This window comes from Xenia sp. Carnegie-2017, unplaced genomic scaffold (assembly GCF_021976095.1).
Source record: "Xenia sp. Carnegie-2017 unplaced genomic scaffold, XeniaSp_v1 HiC_scaffold_23, whole genome shotgun sequence".
Lineage (NCBI taxonomy): Eukaryota > Metazoa > Cnidaria > Anthozoa > Malacalcyonacea > Xeniidae > Xenia > Xenia sp. Carnegie-2017.
The window spans coordinates 7,769,600-7,795,730 of record NW_025813486.1 but is presented as its reverse complement, the minus strand read 5'-3'; the positions used below and the strand labels follow the sequence as shown (position 1 = coordinate 7,795,730).

The window sequence follows — 26,131 nt, the reverse complement described above, 5'->3', positions numbered from 1 at the left end:
TCTAATTACCGTGTCAAGGTAAGGCAAGGACGCCATCTTGAAAGGTGGCAAAAAGCGAAACTCAAAATGAAAAATAAGCTAAAATAATGTTTAAAAACCCAATCCTATCATACATTTAAAAAAATTAAACCTGGACTATCAACCTTGCTACTGTATATAAAGTCAGGAAAAGCAGACATTAGTCCTAAATATAGTCAGTTTTGCCACCTTTCAAGATGGCCTGCTTGCCTCATGCATTACGATACAATTTCAGCGGAGTGAGATATCTAGTAGACTGGGTTCTAAGTCATTGTTGTTGCTTTACTCCCGTCTCTAAACGTTGAGGTGCATTTTAGGGAGGATTATTTACGTGCCATTCGTGCACTTTTACGTGAAATTGTGCGTTCTTTACGTCATGACTTAAATTTTGTTGCATTATGTCGTGGTCTGATGACTGAACGAAATGACGTCATCTTTCAAGACCTCGCCACTCCTATTAAGGTGGGTTTTCATCTCGGAAAGATTGGTTTTTGTTTCAACAGTTTCATGTTAAGTCAGCCATACATTATCGGTACATTTCTGGTTATATAGGAAAGAATGTTTGCTTCCTTGACGGACATCATTAGTGCAACAACCCTTCTCAGTATAACTCCGACTGTTCGCGATGCCATTATGGCTTTTAAGCTTGGGGACACAAGAGGTGATTTCTGTATTTTTTATAGTTAAGTGACCAGGAATGGTCTGGAGTGACTAGGAGTGGTCTGGAGAGACTAGGAGTAGTCTGGAGTGATTAAGAGTGGTCTAGAGTGACCAAGAGTGGTCGGGAGTGACCAAAAGTGGTCTGTAGTGACCAAGAGTGGTCTGGAGTGACAATGAGTGGTCTGGAGTGACCATGAGTAGTCTGGAGTTGCCAGGAGTGGTTTAGAGTGACGAAAAGTGGTTTAGAGTGACCATGAGTGGTCTGGAGTGACCATGAGTAGTCCGGAGTTACCAAGAGTGGTCTGGAGTGACCATGTGTGGTCTGAAGTGACCATGAGTGGTCTGGAGTGACCATGAGTGGTCTGGAGTGACTATGAGTGGTCTGGAGTGACCATGTGTGGTCTGGAGTGACCAAGAGTGGTCTGGAGTGACCATGAGTGGTCTAGAGTGACCATGTGTCGTCTGGTTGACCAAGAGTGGTCTGGATTTGTATGGAGTGACCAGCAGTGACAAGAAGTGGAGGGACCTGGAGTGATTGAGTGATCCAATGTTGAAAATTGAGTGCTTCTATACTCCCGTCTAGTGTCTTCATAGGAGTGATCTGATGTTGATTCTTGAGTCATTTTGAACATATTGTTTTCTATATTTACATTGCAGACATTAAAGTTATTCAAGAGTTCCAGAAAAATGTCGCATTGATACAAGAAGAGGTGACAAGTTGGTTTTATAAAACTGTTCCTCATATGTTTCCCATCTCGGCTTCTAACTTTTCACAAAGGTAAAAATTTCATATTTTGCCACCAGAATAATGTATTGTAAACGAATGTAGCATCAATGGAGCATTTTTCGGCTTTGTACCTGCTAAAATAAGCCAGAATTAGCTTGTGGTGAAAGTTTGAAGCAAGCATTTGTTTGTGGTGATAGCAAGCATTTGTTTGTGGTGATAGCAAGTATTTGTTTGTGGTGATGGCCAGCATTTGTTTGTGGTGATAGCAAGCATTTGTTTGTGGTGCTAGCAAGTATTTGTTTGTGGTGATAGCAAGAATTGTTTGTGGTGATAGCAAGCATCAGTTTGTGGTGATGATAGCAAGCATTTGTTTGTGGTGATAGCAAGCATTTGTTTGTGGTGATAGCAAGCATTTGTTTGTGGTGATAGGAAGCATTTGTTTGTGGTGATAGCAAGCATTTGTTTGTGGTGATAGCAAGCATTTGTTTGTGGTGATAGCAAGCATTTGTTTGTGGTGATAGCAAGCATTTGTTTGTGGTGATAGCAAGCATTTGTTTGTGGTGAAGCAAGCATTTGTTTGTGGTGATAGCAAGCATTTGTTTGTGGTGATAGCAAGCATTTGTTTGCAGTACGAGGTATGATTTTATGTTTTTATATCTTATCACGTGTAGCTTAAGCAAAGTGTTTTTCATGGAACCGCCAGAATCGTATACTGGGAAGGACTCTTGGCCATCGGAATCCGAAAGAACGTATGTTGTAGGATTTATTTTTTATTAGCTGGGGTGAATTAGGGTGAATTATGAGCAAACGTGATCATATTTAATGTTGTTTTCCCGACACCATCCATCGAATTTTTGTTTTTGGAATATTTTGTGAAAATTTTTTGATTCATAAAAGGCTGTTTACATAGCAGTTTAGCAGGAATGATTTTACTTTAGTTTGAAATGAAGTTCGGATGGTGTTTTGGTGAAATCTTCTTCTTGTTTTTCATTTGCCAGTTTTACGTTGGTGGTCTGCGTAGCTCAAACCTTGATTGGTTGAAAACTTTCACAGTGATTAAAGACTTTGTTTGAATGTGTTTAAAACAGTTCGAAACTATGAACTATGAGTTTTGAATAATATACTCTTTTATACTATTTAATACACTATTAAGCACACTAATCTATATAAATTTGCCAAAACTGCCAAATATGACTCCGACCGAGGCACCTAATTTTAAAGGGAATACATTTCTCAACAAAGTGAATAGCTTTAACGCGGGAGTATCGTTACATATTTGTAGATGTAGATCGTCCAGGTTGGTATAGTCCTGAGAAGGTCTGTTTGTATTGATGTTGACTGATGTTACGACAACCTTAGCGGTAGTCATCTTCAGAGAGAAGGATGTTGAAGCGTCATTCATTATAAAAGACTGACCGTGCGTGACCTGGACGAAGTAATTGGTGATGTAATTTAGTTTTGTTATCAATTTCATAGTTTCCTGCTATCGGTCGTCACTAACATACCTGTCATGGATGATACATTGACTCGTGTTTCTGTGATTGGTCTCTCTCCTGAACTGCCTCTCGATGCTCAAAAAGCGTTAAAGTTTATCGACATCTTGGTTCAGCGAGCAGCTGTTGTAAAAAGCGGTTAGTTTCGTCTTCTGACAATCTTGGATATGTTTACATGATAGCCAAAACAACATGATGTATTTTTAATACTTATATTCACTAATATATACTTATATGCCTAAACATATTCATATACTTTTATATACTTTTACATACCTATGTATACTCTTATATACCTATATATTCTAAAAACTTATATATACTTTCATATACTTATACATACACCAATATATATATCTTTGTATATTTTACACTATTTTATGCATATGTTGTATGTGTTTTTAATTTAGGTATCAACTCAATGGAAATAAATCGACTGAGATTTATTGATGCTATACTTGATCTTTGTGCCTATCATCATCCACCCAACATACTGCTTCCATCCGGGTAAGGTTAAATGCTTGAAAGTGCCCCTGTCAGCAAAAAATTTTATTAGCGATATCAAAACTTTATGTAGTATCTAACGTATCGGTGGAAAAAAGTTTTCAATTTGGTAAAATTGTCTTCTTGTTATGGAGGTTTGAAGTTGCCTTTCAATGGACCTTGTCCGTCGTGGTCGTTGAAAATCGTCCCTGATACGTTGAAAATCACACCTAAGTTTAATATTGCAATTAAAATTTTTTTGCTGAAAGCGGTGCTTTAAATACTGAGGTTTCAGAGTGGGATTCGTTAACTTTGCTCGTTATCATCCCTCGAACACACTTCTAACAGCGGGGTGCGTCCAGTTCTATTAAATATCAGAGTGTCAAACTGAGATTGAAGCACTTTTTGCAATTCAAAGTGAAATGCTTTCTTCAGATATGAACCACCTTTATTGGCTATTGGCAGTCTATACTGGACGGCTTGGATCATTATACTGTTGGTTGCTGCCTTTAATCCTACTAACATTGGTAGGTGACTGTAAGATATATGTTTAAAATATGCGAAAATTTAGTTGAAGTAAAATCTCATAAGTTACGTTATCCAGAGAGGTTATTGAAGACTGGGAACAAGGCCGTCCCTGGAATGTTAATTGTAGGGTTGGTTGTATTTATTTATATATTCAATTGCGCCCGACTGATTTCTTTTGAACATAAATTCTATAAACCTGTTTCTCTCAGCTTCTCCAAAACTTGAAGGTCCATCGGTAAGCTGCGTTCAAAAGAAATCGGTCGGGCACAACTTAATATATTAATACCCCCCCGTCCAATTAATGTTATAGGTAACGCCCTGATTAGCAATGTAACTTTGTTCCAATTGTTTAGGTGAGATTTTGTGGCAAAGATATCCAACTTTAAAATGCTTGGTGGAAATGGCGATGACGAAGTAAGATTGTGTAGAAAGTTGATTTCCATATGGAGGGTTTTCATGTGGAATTATGATTTAAATGTTTTTTTATTCAGTAATTTCGTTTTTCCTCCGCCAACAATGATTGAAAATCAAGATCATTTGGAAGAATTGCATAGACGAGAAACGCAGGTAATTTCTGTATTTTATTAAATGGTTTTTATCTGAAAAGTTTCCTCTGCCACATTTTCCCTTCTCCAACAAATGTATAATTCTATCTTATATCACTAGTTACTCTTAGATGTACTCCTCTCCAATAACTGTCACTCTATCTATTGTTACTAGTTACCCCTAGGTGTACTCCTTTCCAATAACTGTCACTCTATCTATTGTTACTAGTTACCCCTAGGTGTACTCCTTTCCAATAACTGTCACTCTATCTATTGTTACTAGTTACCCCTAGATATACTCCTTTCCAATAACTGTCACTCTATCTATTGTTACTAGTTACCCCTAGGTGTACTCCTTTCCAATAACTGTCACTCTATCTATTGTTACTAGTTACCCCTAGGTGTACTCCTTTCCAATAACTGTCACTCTATCTATTGTTACTAGTTACCCCTAGGTGTACTCCTTTCCAATAACTATAACTATGTCTGAGGTTACTAGTTACCCCTATGTGTGCACCTCGCCAATAACTATAACTATGTCTGAGGTTATTAGTTACCCCTATGTGTGCACCTCGCCAAGAATAACTCTATCCAATCTCCCTAGTTTGCTTTAAACCCCGTTCACACGATCCGATTTGTCGGATTCGATTTTGTCGGATCCTAAACAACGGATCATGCGTGAACGCATATAAAGTGAGCCTCCGACAATCGGATCCGTCAATCTAAAAAGTCGGATGGAAATGGAACTTGCTCTATTTTCATCCGACAAGATCAAAGGAAGCCGATAAGCCCCGGATTCTCACTCTAAATACTTTCCAAATTTGATTAGTGTAAAAAAAGATTTGAAAAACACGTGGAAACAAGAACAAAAACGCGCAAAATATATCGGTAATTGTACTGGCTAACATAAATGGCTTCTACCACGATTATAAATATCGAAACGAATATAAATATCAACAAAATAATCGGACCGTCTGAACAAGAAACCGATATTCGGAACCGAAGCAAACGGATCCGACAAATGGGATCGTGTGAAGGGTTTATTTTAGGTTTACACTTCTTCTTCTCACATAAAATATTTCAATTTAGATTGCTGCGGCAGAGAAAGACGATATACTTTTGTTTGAAACACATCTTGCTGCCGCTTCATCTGGCAAAACAATAACGGAGGAGTCCAGTTTGCTTCTAAGACAGCTCATATCGTTGGCACCTGAGTGAGTTTTCGTTGTTCTTTCATTTAAAGTTTGTCCTTTATGTTTTTGTTCAAGTTGTTTACTTTTGTTGAGATGTAGATTTGACACCTGAGTGAGTTTTCGTTGTTCTCTCATTTAAAGATTGTTCTTTATGTTTTTGTGCAAGTTGTTTACTTTTGTTGAGATGTAGATGGGTTTATCTTCTAACGATGGAGTGTCAAAACTTGTAGAAACCAAATTATGTCAACTGTCAGCTCTAAATTGTTTTTTCAGCGTGGGAAATTTTATTTGTTTTTTCATCAGATCGAACAGAGATTGTCTCTATTTTATAAACGCAGTAGAAAATAAAAACTTTGCTTCTCAAATGTTGTTCCTAAAATCCACGAAGGACGATGTAAACTGCGTAGTGTGCTGAATATATCACACAGCTTATATTTTATAATATAACAGTAATAAAACGCGCGCGATAGTTGGTCTACAGCTGAGTTTGCATTGGCCTGTGTGAATCTGACCTCAATCAATTAAATCAATCGTGAATACATGCAAGAGGAAAAATTAAAACATTTGTTGTAAATTTATCTGGTTTGCACTATTGTCACCTTAAAAAAGAAATAAAACATATGTTTTTGTTTTGACACTCGGCCACAGGTCTCGGACAGAGCAATGACGAGCTCTCGAGTTCTCCCGAAGGTCTTCTTGGTTTTTCACAGGCCTCTGTAAACACACTGAACATCTTGAAAACCGTGCATGAATGATCGCTTATTGATCTTGAGAAACCTACGTACCAGATTTTAATATCATTTACATCGAAGTTGTGGATTTTTATTGTATACTTCTTGATTTTTCTCCACGTACTTTATTTATTTTTCTCCACATTATTTATTTTTCTCCACATACTTTCTTTATTTTTCTCCACATTATTTATTTTTACGTACTTTTTTTATTTTCCACATACTTTATTTATTTTTCTCCACATACTTTATTTATTTTTCCATTACTTTATTTATTTTTCTCCACGTACTTTATTTATTTTTCTCCATACTTTATTTATTTTTCTCCACGTACTTTATTTATTTTTCTCCACGTACTTGTTTATTTTTCTCCACGTACTTTATTTATTTTTCTCCACATACTTTATTTATTTTTCTCCACGTACTTTATTTATTTTTCTCCACGTAAAATCGTGTGGTAATATAACATAACCATTTTAATACTTTAGAGGTCCCGTGCGAAAACCACCACAGTACATATTGGATCAACTCAAGAGGTTGAATGCTACTGTCGGCATTGGGAAAAGATTTTGTTGCTGCCGTTCTCCGGATTTTCTTTTGGAAATCATTCAACGACAGGTTGTGTTTAGCCATTGTAACATTGTTGATTGACCTAGCCTTCAGGTCAGTGACCTAGCCTTTAGGTCAGTGACCTAGCCTTTAGGTCAGTGACCTAGCCTTCAAGTTAGTGACCTAGCCTTCAGGTCACCCGAGTAACAGGTCACTGACAATAGCTCAGTTAGTTGAGGGATCGCCCATTTTATCATTGTCGTTTGACCTAGCCTGCACTCAGGTCACTAATATAATGACAACTCATTTGTTCGTTGTTTCTTTTCGGGGGTTGATTAAATTAAGCAAGCTGTGGAGTGAAAAAAACCGTCTTTGAATAATTTTGAGATGATTTTAAAGACTCACTCAGTGTGTGTGAGTGTTCTTTAAGAACTGAATCGAAAATATATGAGGACCGTCTAACCAATCGATTGCAGTTGTTGTTCTTTTATCGAGAAATGAGTTGCGAGTAGTTTTCCAATCTCATGGAAAACTTTGCTGCACTGAAATACGTGAGCTGATTCATTTCTCTTTATAGGGTGTACTAAAAAAGTAGACTAGTTTTAAACGGCTCAATGAAAACTTGAATTTTCAGGCGTTGAGTTGATGTGCCAAGATTTAAGTCAAACGCACGAAATTTCAACAACATGTATAGCGCAGTTGGCATCTTTGTACATGGAATGTATTTTACAATTGTAAATTGCAAAGCAAGCCTGCAAATCTGAACAATTTACATTGCAATACTTTTTTCTTCATTTTTGAATTTTTCGCACCAAAACAATATATCAGCATCAAAGTTTTTATCGGAAAAATGCTTTATAAACATCTGCCGTTTCATCCCCAAACTCTTACACGTGCCATACAAATTATATTATTATCGTTTTTGCCTCTTTCTATGTATTTCTGTAAAACGTTTTATTGATTTATAAACATTTTTTGCCTTTTCATTCTCCCCAAACTTTTACACGTGCCATACAAATTATATTATTATCGTTTTAGCTCTTTCAATGTATTTTTATACAACGTATTTTTATAAATGGTGTTTTCTTTCTTTAGAGCGCGGCAAAAAGTCGTCCATGGTTGGCTGATCTCGTTCTGTCAAGTCAAGAGTCGTTAGATGTGTTGCCAGTTCAGTGTTTGTGCGAGTTTCTGCTGCAGACGAGAGAAGATGGTGACTCCGCCGAGGAAAGAAACGAAAAATATCATGTAAGTAAAGAGTGGCTTCTGTGGATACCGCACAAGGAAACTAACTTTATTCTTACTAAATAGCCATTTCAATTCTATAGCATGTTCTTCCTGTTGATTTAGTAAGGATAATTTCTTGTTGATCTTGTGTTTCTACGCGAGTAAACTCTAAACAATGTAACTTTAAGTAAGGATAATTTCTTATTGATCTTGTGTTTCTACGCGAGTAAACTCTAAACAATGTAACTTTAAGTAAGGATAATTTCTTGTTGATCTTGTGTTTCTACGCGAGTAAACTCTAAACAATGTAACTTTAAGTAAGGATAATTTCTTATTGATCTTGTGTTTTACGCGAGTAAACTATAAACAATGTAACTTTAAGTAAGGATAATTTCTTATTGATCTTGTGTTTTACGCGAGTAAACTCTAAACAATGTAACTTTAAGTAAGGATAATTTCTTGTTGATCTTGTGTTTCTACGCGAGTAAACTCTAAACAATGTAACTTTAAGTAAGGATAATTTCTTATTGATCTTGTGTTTTTACGCGAGTAAACTATAAACAATGTAACTTTAAGTAAGGATAATTTCTTGTTGATCTTGTGTTTTTACGCGAGTAAACTCTAAACAATGTAACTTTAAGTAAGGATAATTTCTTGTTGATCTTGTGTTTTACGCGAGTAAACTCTAAACAATGTAACTTTAAGTAAGGATAATTTCTTGTTGATCTTGTGTTTCTACGCGAGTAAACCCTAAACAATGTAACTTTAAGTAAGGATAATTTCTTATTGATCTTGTGTTTTTACGCGAGTAAACTCTAAACAACGTAACTTTAAGTAAGGATAATTTCTTGTTGATCTTGTGTTTCTACGCGAGTAAACTCTAAACAACGTAACTTTAAGTAAGGATAATTTCTTATTGATCTTGTGTTTTTACGCGAGTAAACTCTAAACAATGTAACTTTAAGTAAGGATAATTTCTTGTTGATCTTGTGTTTTTACGCGAGTAAACTCTAAACAATGTAACTTTAAGTAAGGATAATTTCTTGTTGATCTTGTGTTTCTACGCGAGTAAACTCTAAACAATGTAACTTTAAGTAAGGATAATTTCTTGTTGATCTTGTGTTTTTACGCGAGTAAACCCTAAACAATGTAACTTTAAGTAAGGATAATTTCTTATTGATCTTGTGTTTCTACGCGAGTAAACTCTAAACAATGTAACTTTAAGTAAGGATAATTTCTTGTTGATCTTGTGTTTCTACGCGAGTAAACTCTAAACAATGTAACTTTAAGTAAGGATAATTTCTTATTGATCTTGTGTTTCTACGCGAGTAAACTCTAAACAATGTAACTTTAAGTAAGGATAATTTCTTGTTGATCTTGTGTTTCTACGCGAGTAAACTCTAAACAATGTAACTTTAAGTAAGGATAATTTCTTGTTGATCTTGTGTTTCTACGCGAGTAAACTCTAAACAATGTAACTTTAAGTAAGGATAATTTCTTGTTGATCTTGTGTTTCTACGCGAGTAAACTATAAACAATGTAACTTTAAGTAAGGATAATTTCTTGTTGATCTTGTGTTTCTACGCGAGTAAACTATAAACAATGTAACTTTAAGTAAGGATAATTTCTTGTTGATCTTGTGTTTCTACGCGAGTAAACTCTAAACAATGTAACTTTATTTATCCTGAATAGTTCTGTCTTTTCTGAATCTTTCTTACCTGTGATCAAACAAATAATTTATTCTTTTCTTAATATTAGGGATGCTACTTTATTTTAAAACCGCTTTATGTCTAATGACTGAAATATAATATCCAAACCTAGATTTACCTAAAATTATTGTTAGCTGGTTCTTTCAATAAAGTAACAAAAAACCACATTCTTTTCTAGGAGACTGTGAGACAAGTTATCAGACGTCTTCATGATTTGTTGTTTGGTGATGAAGCTTGCTCTGCTTCTACTTCAGAAACGTTAGAGTCATTTATGTACAGACTTCATTCTCGATCAACTAAAGATAGAAATTCTGCTGTTAAGGTAGGAATACGCATATCTTAAATTTGAGTCTTAAAGAATTCATCTATTCATCTCAAACAAGGGAGTAAATGGAAATTTTATTCAAGCATTACGCTTTACCGAAATTTTACCTTCAGTTAAATATGAGAAGAATTTCAAATTTACTTCATACTTTCACTTTTGGATATTCAACGTATTTTTTACCTAGAACACGAAGTACATAAAATTATCAAATTAATTCGTGTATAATTACCTTAAGGTTGTTGTAGCCTAGATTTTCGTCGCTCCTTTCCGTCTCTGTGTGTACTTATCGCTTGCCTACGTTAAGGTTGTTGTAGCCTAGATTTTCGTCGCTCCTTTCCGTCTCTGTGTGTACTTATCGCTTGCCTACGTTAAGGTTGTTGTAGCCTAGATTTTCGTCGTTCCTTTCCGTCTCTGTGTGTACTTATCGCTTGCCTACGTTAAGGTTGTTGTAGCCTAGATTTTCGTCGCTCCTTTCCGTCTCTGTGTGTACTTATCGCTTGCCTACGTTAAGGTTGTTGTAGCCTAGATTTTCGTCGTTCCTTTCCGTCTCTGTGTGTACTTATCGCTTGCCTACGTTAAGGTTGTTGTAGCCTAGATTTTCGTCGTTCCTTTCCGTCTCTGTGTGTACTTATCGCTTGCCTACGTTAAGGTTGTTGTAGTCTAGATTTTCGTCGTTCCTTTCCGTCTCTGTGTGTACTTAAAGCTTGCCTACGAGGAGCTTTGACCGTCACCGCATGAGTGATTTGTTTTGAGAGCAATTTTGTTATTTGACCTATAGTTTGGCTATAAAATAATTTGTTAATTTGCTCTTTGAAAATTTTTGCAGTCTTGATGGTGCTGAATCTAAATGAAATTTTTTCTTTACGCATGCGCAATCATTAGCTGGAGAACTTCCGAAGTTCTAAGGATATATCTTTCTCTAGATAATTTGGAGGTTCTGTTTGACATTAAGTGTTTATAACAACATTTACTTTGTACTTCCTAGGCTTTACGTTTGATATTTATGTTTGGCAAAGAGAATCACATCTCCTACAATGATCCATCCTCCTGGCTTTTGGTGTTTGTACCAACATTGCCGTATTTTCACTCCGTTCTGAACTCATTGACGATCGCTTTACGTAAGGTTTGTGGATTTTGAAGATCGTAAATCAACATAAGAATTTCATTGCATTTTGATTGCAAAACAAACTTGTCCATGTACAATGTGATTGATTTTTAACAAAAAATGATAAAAAATTTTTTGTCACAACAAACGATTGTCATCCATTGCTTTCGTCTGCTTTCTCCTAGTAATTCCTTAGTTGCATGCGGTACAATGTCATTTTGTTTTGATTGAACAATTTTCGTTCGTTAACGAGAAGCAAGTTTCTCGTTTTTCGCTAAAGTCACTTCGTTTTTTTTTTGTTGCGTTCACTTTAGGCATGTACCGAAGAGCTGAAGTTAACGAGAAGCAAGTTTCTCGTTTCTCGCTAAAGTCACTTCGGTTTTTTTGTTGCGTTCACTTTAGGCATGTACCGAAGAGCTGAAGTTAACGAGAAGCAAGTTTCTCGTTTCTCGCTAAAGTCACTTCGGTTTTTTTGTTGCGTTCACTTTAGGCATGTACCGAAGAGCTGAAGTTAACGAGAAGCAAGTTTCTCGTTTGTCGCTAAAGTCACTTCGGTTTTTTTGTTGCATTCACTTTAGGCATGTACCGAAGAGCTGAAGTTTGAAAGACTCCAATCCTACATAATTTTTCTCTCTCTGTATTCCTCTGAAGAATCTATGCTGGATGTTTCAAAGGTATTTTCAACGTATATCGTAACATGAAAGAATGATGCTACGTATTTCATTATGCAAAAATCAGAAAGATGTGTTTAAATTGTTGAACTGAATCTATAACCGGAAGGCCTGTGTACTTTTACGAAGCCAAATTTTTGCTTCAAGCTCGCGTTTCTCGAGGTAAAGTCACACGTTTTAGCTTAATGTCGAAATAATCTTTTTTGGCCGTGCGTGGAAAGATTGGAACTAGTTAAGATATAGGCTTCACATTTTGCGGAAAGTAGCCGTCCAGCTAAATGATTTAGAACCTTTAGAACCCAATCCCCTAGATTTTTAAAGAATAGGCTAGAGGAAAGTTAAAAAATCAATCGTGTCAGAGATTAAAAAACAAAATGTAGACCATTAACTTTGAATTTGTAAATCAACGCAGAAGAAGCGTATTTTAGTCGTAAAATATCGTCAGTTTTGCCACTTTTTAAGATGGCGGCTTGCTTCTCTTGTAACTATAGAATTTTGGTGGAATCAATTATTTAGTAGACTGGGTTCTAGGTCATTGGTCCAGTTACATTCAGTTCAATAAATCAAATTTAGTTTTGTCGTTAAATTTAACCAAATGTGAATTCTGCATTGATGATTTTCCTCATGATCCAACGCGCGACGCCATCTTTGTGGCTGTGAATTAGACCGTTGAGCCCAATATGGTTTATTTAAAAGTAACCTATAGCTAAAGGACGACATGGTTTATATCGTAAAAATTAACAATTTGCAATATGAATCAAGTTTCTTTTATCATATTTAAGGATCTGGGAGAACTTCTGACGGATAGATCAACTGTATTAAAAAGCATCCTCCGAAATGACATGCCAAAAGGAATGCAGACCCACGAATCTCTGTTGAAAATCTTCAACGCCGTCCTTACAAAAGCACTTGAGACAGTTTCCAGCGAAGTTGTTTGGGTAAGATTAAAGTAATCATTTTCACACGTGATTGTGACGTAGCCAGCCTAGAACGTTGGTCATGCTACGTTTACGAAATGTTTACTGTGTTTGCACAGACTAATGCAAACCGAGAGACCTTTAGGAGAACTCAAGATCAGATCATTGCAAGCCCGAGAACGAAAGTCGAGGGTTCTCTTAAGCTTCTACGAGGTTTGCATAAGCCAGTGCAAACACGAAAAACATGTTTTATTTCTTTTATAAAATAACAATAATAAACAGATAAATTTGAAAGAAACGTTTAAATTTCCCTCAAATATGCTTTCATGATTGATTTTCAAATTCTCCTTGATTGATTTAGGCCACATTTACACTATATACTGTATTACTATGGTAGCAGGTTAAATTTTCTATGCATTAAAAAGCAGTTGTATTGCAGAAACACAATTAAATAGCCTAAGTCTATCAACTTAATGAGCATTTACTCCAAACAGTTATCCTTTTAAAGCAAATTAGAATGTCGTGATGAGCGAATCCGCTGTAGTGTATACGCAGCCTTGCAGCCTTAATAGATTAAGCTCAGATTGGTTTGCACAGGTTAATTGCTGTTATTTTATTGTTGTTATTTTATGAAGTAATTTGGTGTACACTTACTGTAAAACTAGTGTTTCTAAAGATATAAATATGCCAATGCTCTAAAATTAAAATAACATCACCAATCTTACAGGATGGCAACGTGACGGGCATTCTAATAAATCTTTTACATTTATATCGGTGTAATTGCTTGCGAACAAAACGACTTGTAATGAATGATGTTTTTATTGCTAAAGGATAATATAGAAAAGTCGCTATTCGTTCGATGGTCGAAGAACACAATGCATAGTGGGAAGGCAACAACCATTAGCAGTCATATCATTCAAGCCAGTCTTGTGTTACTAACATTTGGACCCAGTCAAGGTATTACATTATTATTATTATTATTATTATTATTATTATTATTATTATTATTATTATTATTATTATTATTATTATTATTATTATTATTATTATTATTATTATTATTATTATTATTATTATTATTATTATTATTATTATTATTATTATTATTATTATTATTATTATTATTATTATTATTATTATTATTATTATTATTATTATTATTATTATTATTTTATTATTATTTGTCATATACTTTATTAATTTGCAAATTAAAGAACAGGGGGGAGTGTTTAAGCTCGTTCTACAGAATCTGGTAAAAAATATGGTAAAATTACATTCGGTTTACATCTACATAATTATACAAGAAAACTTCCTTTTCCACTTTTCACTTCTCATCATATTTGTCATTCCGACAGCATCCAGTCAAATGTACTACAATCTGTTGAACACGTGGTGTCCAGCTGATGGCAACGTGAAAGCATTCCTACCAAATACAGGAGAAGAGGTGGAGTTCATTCCAGGCTGGTTACGTCTTAAAATGATTTGTTCAAATGTCGAACGACTTGAGGATGCAGGTGATTTACATAGCAAATACATTACATTTTCCCATTGTATGTTCATTCATACGTCACAGTATGACGTCAAATATTTTGAAATCGAAGTGGGCAATGCTGAGGTGTAATTGTCATTTGTTATATTTGCTCACGTTTTTACTTTCTTTAGCAATTTCTAGCATTGAACCGTCTAAATTGGTTGATTTTCTTGCTTCATATGGAATTCCTGTAAGAAGTGCAAGGTAATGGGACTTGAAAGAGTCGTATTAAATTTGTGTTCTTATACACTCCATTGTTATGTCTTCATCAAAAGACACAACTCATGTTATAACATCAGTTCTTATATAATCCAGTCTAGTGTCTTCATCAGGAGTGATCTGATGTTGAAACTTGAGTTCTTATATACTCTAGTATAGTGTCTTCATCAGGAATGATCTGATGTTGAAACTTAAGCCTGGTCTCAACATCAGGTTGAAGCTTGTTGTTTTTTCTAGTAAAATGTTAAAAAGTCTCGATTCATTTGTTCAAACTCATCCTCATTTAATTGACGAAGTAATTGCCGAAAACAGTGAGTTTTTCTTGGGTCTCAATTTAAACTAGACGAAAAATTTCTTTTGCCAATCAAAAGGTGTACTAATGTGAGAATATTTATATTAAGAAAGGATATCGGATCTCATTGTTTTACATCAGTCCCGTGGTGCTTCAGGTGGTGAAATTATACACTCGTTCCTTAACGGCAGCGAGTTGAAGATCTCCAGTAAGTGCATGTTAAGACGTTTTAAAGCAAACTTTGCTCAAGTCAGAAAGTCTCCATTGTTGCATGCAACTAGCTCAATAGATGAAGCCATACATATGCTCGAATTATTTTATCACCAAAGGCACCGTGAATAGGTTTTGCACTGAGGGTGACAATTGCAGAATAAAGGAGGGACAGAACGATGTACGTCTTTCTGCTCAGTCTATTTGTTATAAAAGAAACATTTCTCTTTTTTGTCTTGCGAAGTACACTTACAGAAAGCATATGTTATTTTCTTTCGATAAAAGAAGATTTTCGTGTTGCAGGCAGGCCTTTCAGAGAAGAGCTCTTGCCGCCTCTACGATCGTCCCACGTGATTTTAGAAGAAGACAGCGTGATTGTTATAAAGGGTTTAGATTCTTTGGAAGAAATTAAGCATGCTGTTGGAAAGGTTTGTGTGACGTTTGAGTCTTGTTGCTTTAGCGTCTTATTGCATCGAATGGTTTATCCTGGTGATCAATCTCCTCCGCAGAGGCTTTTTGGGTTTGGTACTTAATGGTTTGGCTGTGTTGGTAGCTTTTCCTTTCTTTTATATTTGTCTTACACGAAGTTCTTCCGAAGGGAAAGAGCACGCAAAGAATGTAGTGTAAGACTACTTAAAAATGGTCGGAAAAACCGTAATACCTCTCGAAATCCGGTTTTAAAATGATCAAAAGCCGAAAGGCTCTCAAAATCCGAAAAGCCTGTGGGAGGAGAGTGCCTGGGGATAGTATACTTTCTCTAACTTTTGATCTTGGTCCACATAGATATTTCCTTTTTCCAAGAGCTCTTCGTCTACAGAACAATCTCATCTAGCATTTCTTCTTCAAAAGGTAAAGGCCTGGTTACACTATTTTTATGGCACAGTTTTCTTATGCACAATCGTCTTTGAGAGAAGGCGTACTAAATTCATTTCATTTATTTCAACATCAGAAAATCAGCAACGACGTTTCTCATGTTCACAAAGGAGTAAACTTTAGCCGAACCGTCTCCGAGAAGCTTATCAATGTTTTAATCAAGGTTTGAAGATTTTTGCACAAAACATAGTTTGCATGAATGTAGAAAGTACTTACTTAACAGAAAAGTTGAAAACCTCGTCGATTCCTTTGAATGAAGGAAAATATTTGTGCATCTTATTTAGATCCTAAAATCGTCCGAGTCTGCTGCGTTTTCCAACATCTTTTTTAACTCACCAAGATTTGCTCATCCACTTTTGAGAATTCTCATCGCCAGAGAGGTATGAATGAATAGACATGCTTTTAATAAACAGGAGAATTGAAGGACTTTCCTTATTCTCTGAAATGTTCTCTCGGTCCAGGCTCGCTCATAAGAACGACTGAAGATCGTACGGTTTTTTTGCGTAATGACGAATCTTAGTGGTATCTTGCACCTTCCTAGAGTGACGTCATGTATTTATTAAATGACGTCATCATAACACAAGCGAATTGTTATTCATTATTACGTGATGAAAGAGTAACATTGAGTCTTGAACGCCTATATGGTATAGAGAAATTTGAAATATGATATATCACTTGTTGTGTGAATATTTTGTGTTTGGATTGATGAATTGTATTTCAATTCATTTAGTGCTTTCTCGGCGAACTGCACACTTTGTTATGCTTGAAACGGTGGAGCAACTAAATTTCATAAAATTATATTTCCTGTCACCACTATTGTCGTACAAACCAAATCACGTGAATTTTGCTAGCTATATAGCCCCCCCCCCGTTTTCATGTATGCGTCCCCTGTATCCATTGTTTTTCTCCCCCCCGTGAATCTGCTCACAATTCTCTCCTCTTCAGTCTTTCTAATTATTTGTATCCTAGACTATCTTAGAAAAACAAGGAGACTACTCTGCATTTCCAGACTTGGTCGATTTGCTTTCTAAGCATTGTAAAGGTATTTACTTTGGCCACGTTTGCACTATACCGGATTGCCATCGTAGCAGGTTGAATATTCTTTATATTAAAAGGCAGTAAAATTGTTCAGCGTCAGAAACACGATCAAATAGACAAAATCTATCAGCTTAATAAACTTTTACTCCGAACAGTTAACACTTTAAAGTAAATGACGATGTCGTGATGAGCGAATCCGGTTTCGTGTAAATGCAACCTTAAAATCAGTGAATTTACTCTGTAGGCAAACTGTATTATTTTGGTCTATTTGTAGATGGTCCAATTTCATCCCTTATCACAAAATATATTGTCAAATCCAGAACAAGACATCGCCGGATTGTAAAGCCAGGTTATTGTACATTTTATGTTGCCATGATTAAGAACGGATTTTAAATTTTTTCTTGGGGGAGGAGGGGGGTGCCCAAAATTCTGTAAAAATGGGAGAATGGTGTAAACACTTCATTTTAACACGTGCTTATAACTTAAATCTTCAGCTGAACAAAGCTAAACATGATCTTCAACTGTTTCATACGTTTCTTTCACCATGAAATATTACGATCCTTAAGCTACGCGTCATTTTGTCTGATACATCTGTTTCTATGGTAACCATGGGCGGTATATTGTAAAATAACCGACCAACGAGAGTGAAGAATACAATAAGCGTTTGTTAAATAATAACACTAGCTTTTATTTTAGAGAACAGGCACACAAAGCTATAATTTTATTTTGTCTGTATTTTTCTTGGTGGAGGCACTTTCATCCAGAGAGTTCGAAAGTTGCTAGGAGGGTCAAAAATTTCTGATGAGGTGCACCCACCCACCCCACCCCCCAAAGAAAAATCTGTTCTTAGCTACGATACAATGTTTTGCTTCTGTCTTTTCAAATGTAAATGCTAAATGTTCGTACCACTTGTTGTGTTCAGTTTCGCCAAGTGCAATCCGTTTTGTATTGAATAAAGTCGAATCGGGTGCGTCGCTCACAGATAGTGAAGTCAAAGATGCCATCACTGCTCTGAAAAGTCTAAAGAATCACGAAAAAATGCCCGAAGTCAAGGAATTTATGCCTGGTATTTGTAGTAACGTTTGTTTTATTGTTTATCATTTTCTGCTGATATATTGTATTGTAGGCAGAGCCATCGTTAGAACGTTAATTTGAGGGTTTGTTTTATTCATGTATTCAATTTTGCCCGACTAACTTCTTTTAAAAGCAATTCACTTAATGAATGGAGCCTCAACGTCCCTCAGGCTCTTTTCGACGCCTCGAGAAATTTTGGCGTAGTCATCTTCACTAACGTTTGGATCGAGCATGAATGAATAAAAAATGAACAGTCTTTCCTTCCATAAATCACAAAATGCTTTTTTTAGTGCTGACCTATCTTTTTGCAACAAGATCCCATTATATCGACGAATTTCTTCGTGTTTTAATCGCCCAAATTATCCCAAGCAATCCCAACGAATCATTTTCTCAGCAAACAAGTCAATTCATCCAAGATCTTATTGGCTTAATACAAAATCGTAGTAGTAACTCTTCACGGGCCGGAAATGGCGCTATCATGGACTGGTTACCAATCCTCGATCCATCTATTGTCAATATTAGTCCATTGAAACAGAGAGAATTGTTATTTGGTAGTACACTTGGGATAAATGGGGATAATGATGCACCACCGCAAGGAATGCTGTTGTTGGTGTTACTGATTCACAGTGGTAGTTGGGGACATTTACAGGATACGTTGGATTGGTTGCTGAATCAGCACGTTGTAGCTTCAAGGTATCAATACGTTTGATAAATATGATTTATTGATTTATATGGCACATGCGTTAAATTCTCGGTTTTGCCATTCATATTGAATAATGACACCCTAACTGTTTGAACCTGTATGTGATCTTCCTGAAAAAGAAATCTCTGAATTTAAGACAAAGATTAATCGAGTATTCATTAAATAGAATTGTCCTATATTTTTCTAATAGGTATAATATTACTTTAAGTCATCAATTTAAGATTTGAACTCGACTATCAATGGTGATAGCAAAGTTTCATATTACAATTTTGTTTGATATTTTTCTCTTTCCTATACTTGATGTTAGCAGACACTAAGGAGTGCATAGCTTTATTCCACCTCATTTGTCGTGCAACAAGCCCAAGTTCTTAATTAAATGTTTTATAAATAAATTTAAGTTCTTGTCTTATAATTTGTTTAAGTCCACTTATAAAATCGTTTATCTGGTGTTATAGCGTTAATCCTACGTCTGTGTTGTGCTTTTTCGAAAGCTGTTTGATTATTCCGCATTTGTGGCAAGGGCGAGATACGAAATCGGCGCAGGGTATTGAGACGAGTTTTTATGATGACGTCATGGAACCTGGAATCCTTTCCTTATCATCGGAACAAATTCGATGTCTTGTCGAGTATATTTTAAAAGAAGCAGAGTTGTCAAAACAGAAGATTAAAGGTAACTGTAAGATAAGCGGAAATAGAACATGATACAGTGGATTATCATTAGCACCATCATTGCACTTCATCGTCTCTATGTAAACATTTTTTTCAATTACTGACTTATTGTTAGATTGTGCTCAAAGTTCTTCCGAATTTGAAGATTTGTTTGAAAGTCGTGTTTCTTTGCTGTTGCGTTGCTGTAAAGGAAAACTACAACATCTTCGTACCGTTATTGAAAAAATACAATCAAGCAATTGGTTAGCAATGTTTACTGTTTACTGTTGAGTAGGTGTGATTCAAATGTAAGCTTGTACACTGGGGGATAGTATGAGATAATTAGGGATGATTCAAATGTAAGCTTGTACCTTGTGGGATAGTATTAGATAAGTAGGGGTGATTCAAATGTAAGCTTGTACACTGTGGGATGGTATGAGATAAGTAGGGGTGATTCAAATGTAAGCTTGTACACTGTGAGATATGAGATAAATAGGGGTGATTCAAATTTAAGCTTGTACACTGTGGGATAGTATGAGGATTATATACCGGATTCGTTCATCACGACATATTCATTTTCTTTAAAGTGTTAACTGTTCAGAGTAGAAGCTTATTAAGTTGATAGATTTCGTCTATTTGATTGTGTTTCTGACGTTGAGCAATTTCACCGCTTTTTAATACAAAGAATATTTAACTTGCTATGATGGCAATCCGGTATAGTGTAAATGGGGCCTTTTTAATTGATGAAACATTCGTATTTATTCTTGGGAGACCTAAGTTTGTTATACTGAGGAGAGTACTCCTGAAGGATAAACATGGATTTTTATTGAGCTTAACTAAATCTTTGCATATGAAGTACTCCTCAAGGATATCTAGGGATGTTTTGTAACAGTCATTGATATCTAGAAATGTTTTGTGACATTCATTGGCTACTATTACTTACCAAGGTGTCCTGTCTCATGAAAATATTTTTTTTATTGTAGTTGGTCAAAAGAAATTCTTAAACAATTCCTCGTGAAACTTTATCTGTATTTACCGGAACTTTCATCCTGGATAAAAGACCCAGACTGCCTCGTTGACTTAAAACGTATTATTGCAGCAAGTCATGGAAAGGTTTTTGAAATTTACACTTTTTTGCGTGGTGATCCTGCTGCAAAAGCGTTTCATAAAAACAAAACTTCCTTTATAGTTATATTGTGATTTGAAGGTCGTCTTTTATTTATCCAGATGTAGCTATCTTCTGAAAAATGTCTAACTGCACATACTTTGATTTCAGTAGCTTTGCTCTAGATAATCAATGATTTTGTTAACGTCTGTATGAACGTTTAGTAAATTAAGTTTATTATATTAAGTTTGCTATTAAGATTACTATATTAATTTCAGTAAATCATTCTGGATTTGTGGTTGGAAAGCAACAACATTAGTGGTAATTACATATATGTTATCAGTGGTAATGTTGGAGGTAGTAGTACGTTGTAGTACTATATCAGGTAGTTGTAGTCATAAGGTATAGGTTTAGTATGAGCCTTATGTGATAATATGGAGTATGGTAGTAATGTGAGGTTTAAGTGGTAACGTGAGGTATAAGTGGTTATTTGAGGATCTTAGTGGTAATGTGAGGTATATATGGTATTATGAGGTATAAGTGTCAATATTAGTATAAGTGGCAATATGAGGTATAAGTAGGAACATGTGATGGTAATAAGTAAGAAACGTTACAGAGATTGTCACAAAGGTGTATAATGTTTATCACTGAAACCTAATTTTTCACTCCAATTTTTTCCTATGGTCTTGGTGCTTGACATTCAGATAAAACTGCTCACAGTTTTGACTTGTCACTAAATTTTGAACATCTCATCGTTGTGTAGTTCGACGGTCTTTTCCATCGCATGATCTCCATATTAAACGATACAGAGTCTGGTAAAACTTGGGAACATCGTATAGATGGCGTCGTTTTGTTGTGTAAAAAGATGGCCATTTGTCATCCCGCTCATGTTTTAAGGTAACAAACAAAGATATGATGACGTAGTAGTTCTTAAAAGAACTGTTTAAAACCAGAGCACTAACCCAGCAATTCTAAAAGAACTGCTTTCAAAGCTGAAAGAGTCAAAAAAGCTTTAAAAACAGTTCTTTTAGAATTTTGTTTTGGTTCTTAATAATAGAATTGTTACGCTATTATTTTGATCATTAACAATGGTATTCGCTTCTTTTTAAAACAATCTTTAAATTTGTCTCTTGACGAAGTCTTTATTTTGCTATTCAAACAAAGAAACGCCATATTATCTCATATCCTCCAATACGCGCTTGAGGCGTTTATTAACTTCTGTTATGTAATAGAAAGAGTGTAGTTCGTAAAAATATGCAACTGAGGGAGTATTTATTTTGGAACGTAACTCTTAATCTCCTTGTAAGGTTCGGTATGTTACATCGGGAAATTTAAAAAGGAAGAATTAAATTCCCACTAGGACATCAGAAAGACACCTAAATTTGATGCAAATTTTAAATTCCTTAGAGGATTATACATAGCGCATTTATCTATAAGATTGTTTTATATTATTACTGCTATCATCGTAATAAATGGAGAAGACGTGAGTGGAGGCGGCGTGTATTGGAAGGAGGCGTGTATTATAGAGAGGTGTGTATTAAAGGGAGGCGTGTATTGGAGGGAGGCGTGTATTAAAGGGAGGCGTGTATTAAAGGGAGGCGTGTATTAAAGAAAGGTGTGTATTAAAGGGAGGCGTGTATTTAAGGGAGGCGTGTATTAAAGGGAGGCGTGTATTAAAGAAAGGTGTATGTTGGAGGGAGGTGTGTATTAAAGGAAGGTGTTTATTGTCGTTTATATGTAATTGACCCGTCGATTATATGAAGGGTGTAATTAAGGCTTGGCTTGTATTATACGAAAGGCGTTGTCTACAGCGTGACAAGAACTGCCGGCCGAGATACACTATCGCTGTCGCTAGGTTGTTACCACTCAGCGACATAACGACATGGTGTTGTAAAAATGATGTAAAGACACACTGTCGCTGTCGCTAAGTCGTTACCACTCAGCGACATAACGACATGGTGTTGTAAAAATGATGTAAAGATACACTATCGCTGTCGCTAGGTCGTTACCACTCAGCGACATAACGACATGGTGTTGTAAAAATAATGTAAAGATACACTATCGCTGTCGCTAGGTCGTTACCACTCAGCGACATAACGACATGGTGTTGTAAAATAATGTAAAGATACACTATCGCTGTCGCTAGGTCGTTACCACTCAGCGACATAACGACATGGTGTTGTAAAAATAATGTAAAGACACACTGTCGCTGTCGCTAAGTCGTTACCACTCAGCGACATAACGACATGGTGTTGTAAAAATGATGTAAAGGTACACTATCGCTGTCGCTAGGTCGTTACCACTCAGCGACATAACGACATGGTGTTGTAAAATAATGTAAAGATACACTATCGCTGTCGCTAGGTCGTTACCACTCAGCGACATAACGACATGGTGTTGTAAAATAATGTAAAGATACACTATCGCTGTCGCTAGGTCGTTACCACTCAGCGACATAACGACATGGTGTTGTAAAAATAATGTAAAGATACACTATCGCTGTCGCTAGGTCGTTACCACTCAGCGACATAACGACATGGTGTTGTAAAAATAATGTAAAGACACACTGTCGCTGTCGCTAAGTCGTTACCACTCAGCGACATAACGACATGGTGTTGTAAAAATGATGTAAAGGTACACTATCGCTGTCGCTAGGTCGTTACCACTCAGCGACATAACGACATGGTGTTGTAAAATAATGTAAAGATACACTATCGCTGTCGCTAGGTCGTTACCACTCAGCGACATAACGACATGGTGTTGTAAAATAATGTAAAGATACACTATCGCTGTCGCTAGGTTGTTACCACTCAGCGACATAACGACATGGTGTTGTAAAAATAATGTAAAGACACACTGTCGCTGTCGCTAGGTTGTTATCACTCAGCGACATAACGACATGGTGTTGTAAAAATGATGTAAAGATACACTGTCGCTGTCGCTAGGTCGTTACCACTCAGCGACATAACGACATGGTGTTGTAAAAATAATGTAAAGATACACTATCGCTGTCGCTAGGTTGTTACCACTCAGCGACATAACGACATGGTGTTGTAAAAATAATGTAAAGACACACTGTCGCTGTCGCTAGGTTGTTACCACTCAGCGACATAACGACATGGTGTTGTAAAAATGATGTAAAGATACACTGTCGCTGTCGCTAGGTTGTTACCACTCAGCGACATAACGACATGGTGTTGTAAAAATAATGTAAAGACATACTGTCGCTGTCGCTAGGTTGTTACCACTCAGCGACATAACGACATGGTGTTGTAAAAATAATGTAAAGATACACTATCGCTGTCGCTAGGTTGTTACCACTCAGCGACATAACGACATGGTGTTGTAAAAATGATGTAAAGACACACTATCGCTGGCGATACGAGCGAAGCGATCAAATTTTGATGGCTTTTATGGCCGGAAGTGTGGTTTTTGCGGCTTTACTCAAACATGGCGACTATAACGAAGCATTGCGCGCAACTTTATTAGCTATAATTTTAAACGAATTAGAGGAAGATGAGATCAAACACTATTTATTAGAGCTTCTTCGAAAGACGCCATTTTGAATTTGTCTCAGCGCCACAGCGATTCCATGTGCTCCCGCGATTTTGCTGGCGGTGTTGAAACGACACAGCGGCAAGGCTTGGTAACCTGGAAAACATGTCTCTGAGTGGTAACGACCTCGCGATAGCCGATAGTGTGTCTTGGCCTTTAAAGGTCATCAAGATAATTAAGCTTTCTCATACTTGGTTTTTCTTGCAGATATCTACCTGTGATATCATCATTAGTACGTGGACGAACCCATTTGACGTCAAAACAATTTTATGGTCAAAATCATTTTCTGTTTTTCACACATATTTTGGGCCTGTTGGAGAGTCTACGTCCTCACATATTTGATACAGTCAAGGTGATTTTGCTGTCGACTAAAAATTCTAAAGTTTTTTTTTCATGATGTCAATAAACTTGTTTCAGGCTTCTTGGTCACCGTGTTGTTTAAAACAAGTTACAATGCCTTTTAAAAGTCAGAGTTGCATATTTTTATAAGTTTTTGTCTAACTTTTTGCAAGTATTTATATCCCTATTTTATATATAATAAACAATTTTTTAACTATATATTTGAAACTTTTGGAAACTTCAATAAATTAACCCCTAAATGACTTGAAATTCTAAGACCAACCCTACTGGTTTATACAATCGTACTTTTATCCCTAATCCTAACCTAACACCAACACTAATCCTACAGGTATACACAATCGTATTTTTATTCTTTTCAGTTCATTGAAGACGGTCTTAACGACGCGTTGGATTCATTCTTGGACTTGGTTCTGGTAGAAAAGTTATTTCATTCAGCATGTAGCGTAAGGCCCCGTTTACACGAGCCCAGGTTGATATTTAACCCGGGCCAGACTGCGATAGGTTGTTATGTTTACACAAATAGTGAAATTAAGAATGCCTAGTTGAAGCAGTGGACGTATTTGAGCAAAAAGAAAAGAAAAAACACGGTTTTCAAACATTAATTTGTACTTCGTCTTCGATAACAAAATTTCAAAAAAACTTGATCAGCTATTGCTTGTTTATTTTGTCAGCCAATTACATTTTATCACGTGATTAAGCTAGCCAATAGCATTTCTTCAGTCTTATAGATCACGTAAGCATGATATTTGCAAAATCAAGACTTTTCAATGTTCCACGTGTTGGGGGACAAAGAAAACAAACTGTTTCACGGTTTAGTTTGGGAATTTTTTTCGATTTTATTATATAAAACAAATAGATAACATTTGACCGTTGTCTATAGTTATAGATAAATGGGAATGACGTCATTGTGATAAAAACTAACTCACCCCTGCGGCTCGTGGCCACTTTTTAAGTTTTTATCACAATTGACGTCATACCCGTGTATCTATAACTGTATAGACAACGGTTAAATATTTCTGTTTGTTAAATAACAGCTATACATAAACTTAAAAGATTATTTTGCTTTGGCAGTTTAATTTAATCTTGCTCTTTTTGCTTCCAGTCCCAATGCTTAAAACAGAAAGAACGCGCGAGTTTTGTCACGAAACTCGTTGAATTCTTACAACAGTATCTCACCCACAATCCATCTGGGTCTTTGAAATACCTTCATACTAAAATGGACGCTCTAATGTAAGAATCCTAGTGATACAAACGTTATTGCTACTTTGCTTTGGTTTATCTGTAGCCTCTGCCAAGTTAGGATTTAACTCAAGATTCTGTGTTTGCTTAGGGATTTGTCGCTAGATTATCCAGATCTTCCATGTCTAAACTCGATATTAGCCGTATTATCCGTACCGAGGAATCTAAGCAATCTCGACTCTAGTACAGAAACCAGCAATGCGGGATCATCTTTACTAGATGTCGCTCCCAGTCCCTCATTAATGATGCCGCCCTGTAGTACGCCGTGGTCGCCAAGTCAGATCGAACCGTTTCTTCAAAAGATTACATCGAATCAACCCATCAGCGGTATGAAGAAATTTTTCTAAATCATCACCTATTGTGCATTACTACTATGGATCTCTACTTAGGGGGGGGGGTGATCTTT

The 26,131-nt window shown here is 36.0% G+C and overlaps 1 protein-coding gene across 1 annotated transcript in view; it reads left to right on the top strand.

The window, feature by feature from the left end:
- Positions 1 to 26,131, top strand: part of LOC124447912 (integrator complex subunit 1-like) — a 39,197-nt gene that overhangs the window by 11,376 nt on the left and 1,690 nt on the right. Inside the window, exons 12-48 of the mRNA XM_046998908.1 lie at positions 336 to 480; positions 571 to 679; positions 1,336 to 1,456; positions 2,077 to 2,154; positions 2,882 to 3,036; positions 3,309 to 3,405; positions 3,817 to 3,908; positions 4,263 to 4,323; positions 4,401 to 4,476; positions 5,544 to 5,668; positions 6,867 to 6,996; positions 8,023 to 8,172; positions 10,039 to 10,182; positions 11,171 to 11,308; positions 11,869 to 11,964; positions 12,744 to 12,899; positions 13,709 to 13,835; positions 14,234 to 14,392; positions 14,541 to 14,613; positions 14,866 to 14,939; positions 15,030 to 15,128; positions 15,434 to 15,558; positions 15,914 to 15,979; positions 16,080 to 16,166; positions 16,288 to 16,383; positions 16,973 to 17,045; positions 17,316 to 17,390; positions 17,964 to 18,107; positions 18,406 to 18,808; positions 19,274 to 19,488; positions 19,603 to 19,729; positions 20,450 to 20,579; positions 21,335 to 21,468; positions 24,334 to 24,478; positions 24,846 to 24,899; positions 25,589 to 25,716; positions 25,817 to 26,052. Coding sequence (XP_046854864.1) covers positions 336 to 480; positions 571 to 679; positions 1,336 to 1,456; positions 2,077 to 2,154; positions 2,882 to 3,036; positions 3,309 to 3,405; positions 3,817 to 3,908; positions 4,263 to 4,323; positions 4,401 to 4,476; positions 5,544 to 5,668; positions 6,867 to 6,996; positions 8,023 to 8,172; positions 10,039 to 10,182; positions 11,171 to 11,308; positions 11,869 to 11,964; positions 12,744 to 12,899; positions 13,709 to 13,835; positions 14,234 to 14,392; positions 14,541 to 14,613; positions 14,866 to 14,939; positions 15,030 to 15,128; positions 15,434 to 15,558; positions 15,914 to 15,979; positions 16,080 to 16,166; positions 16,288 to 16,383; positions 16,973 to 17,045; positions 17,316 to 17,390; positions 17,964 to 18,107; positions 18,406 to 18,808; positions 19,274 to 19,488; positions 19,603 to 19,729; positions 20,450 to 20,579; positions 21,335 to 21,468; positions 24,334 to 24,478; positions 24,846 to 24,899; positions 25,589 to 25,716; positions 25,817 to 26,052 — 4,643 coding nt within the window. The remainder of the gene's footprint in view (positions 1 to 335; positions 481 to 570; positions 680 to 1,335; positions 1,457 to 2,076; positions 2,155 to 2,881; positions 3,037 to 3,308; positions 3,406 to 3,816; positions 3,909 to 4,262; positions 4,324 to 4,400; positions 4,477 to 5,543; positions 5,669 to 6,866; positions 6,997 to 8,022; positions 8,173 to 10,038; positions 10,183 to 11,170; positions 11,309 to 11,868; positions 11,965 to 12,743; positions 12,900 to 13,708; positions 13,836 to 14,233; positions 14,393 to 14,540; positions 14,614 to 14,865; positions 14,940 to 15,029; positions 15,129 to 15,433; positions 15,559 to 15,913; positions 15,980 to 16,079; positions 16,167 to 16,287; positions 16,384 to 16,972; positions 17,046 to 17,315; positions 17,391 to 17,963; positions 18,108 to 18,405; positions 18,809 to 19,273; positions 19,489 to 19,602; positions 19,730 to 20,449; positions 20,580 to 21,334; positions 21,469 to 24,333; positions 24,479 to 24,845; positions 24,900 to 25,588; positions 25,717 to 25,816; positions 26,053 to 26,131) is intronic.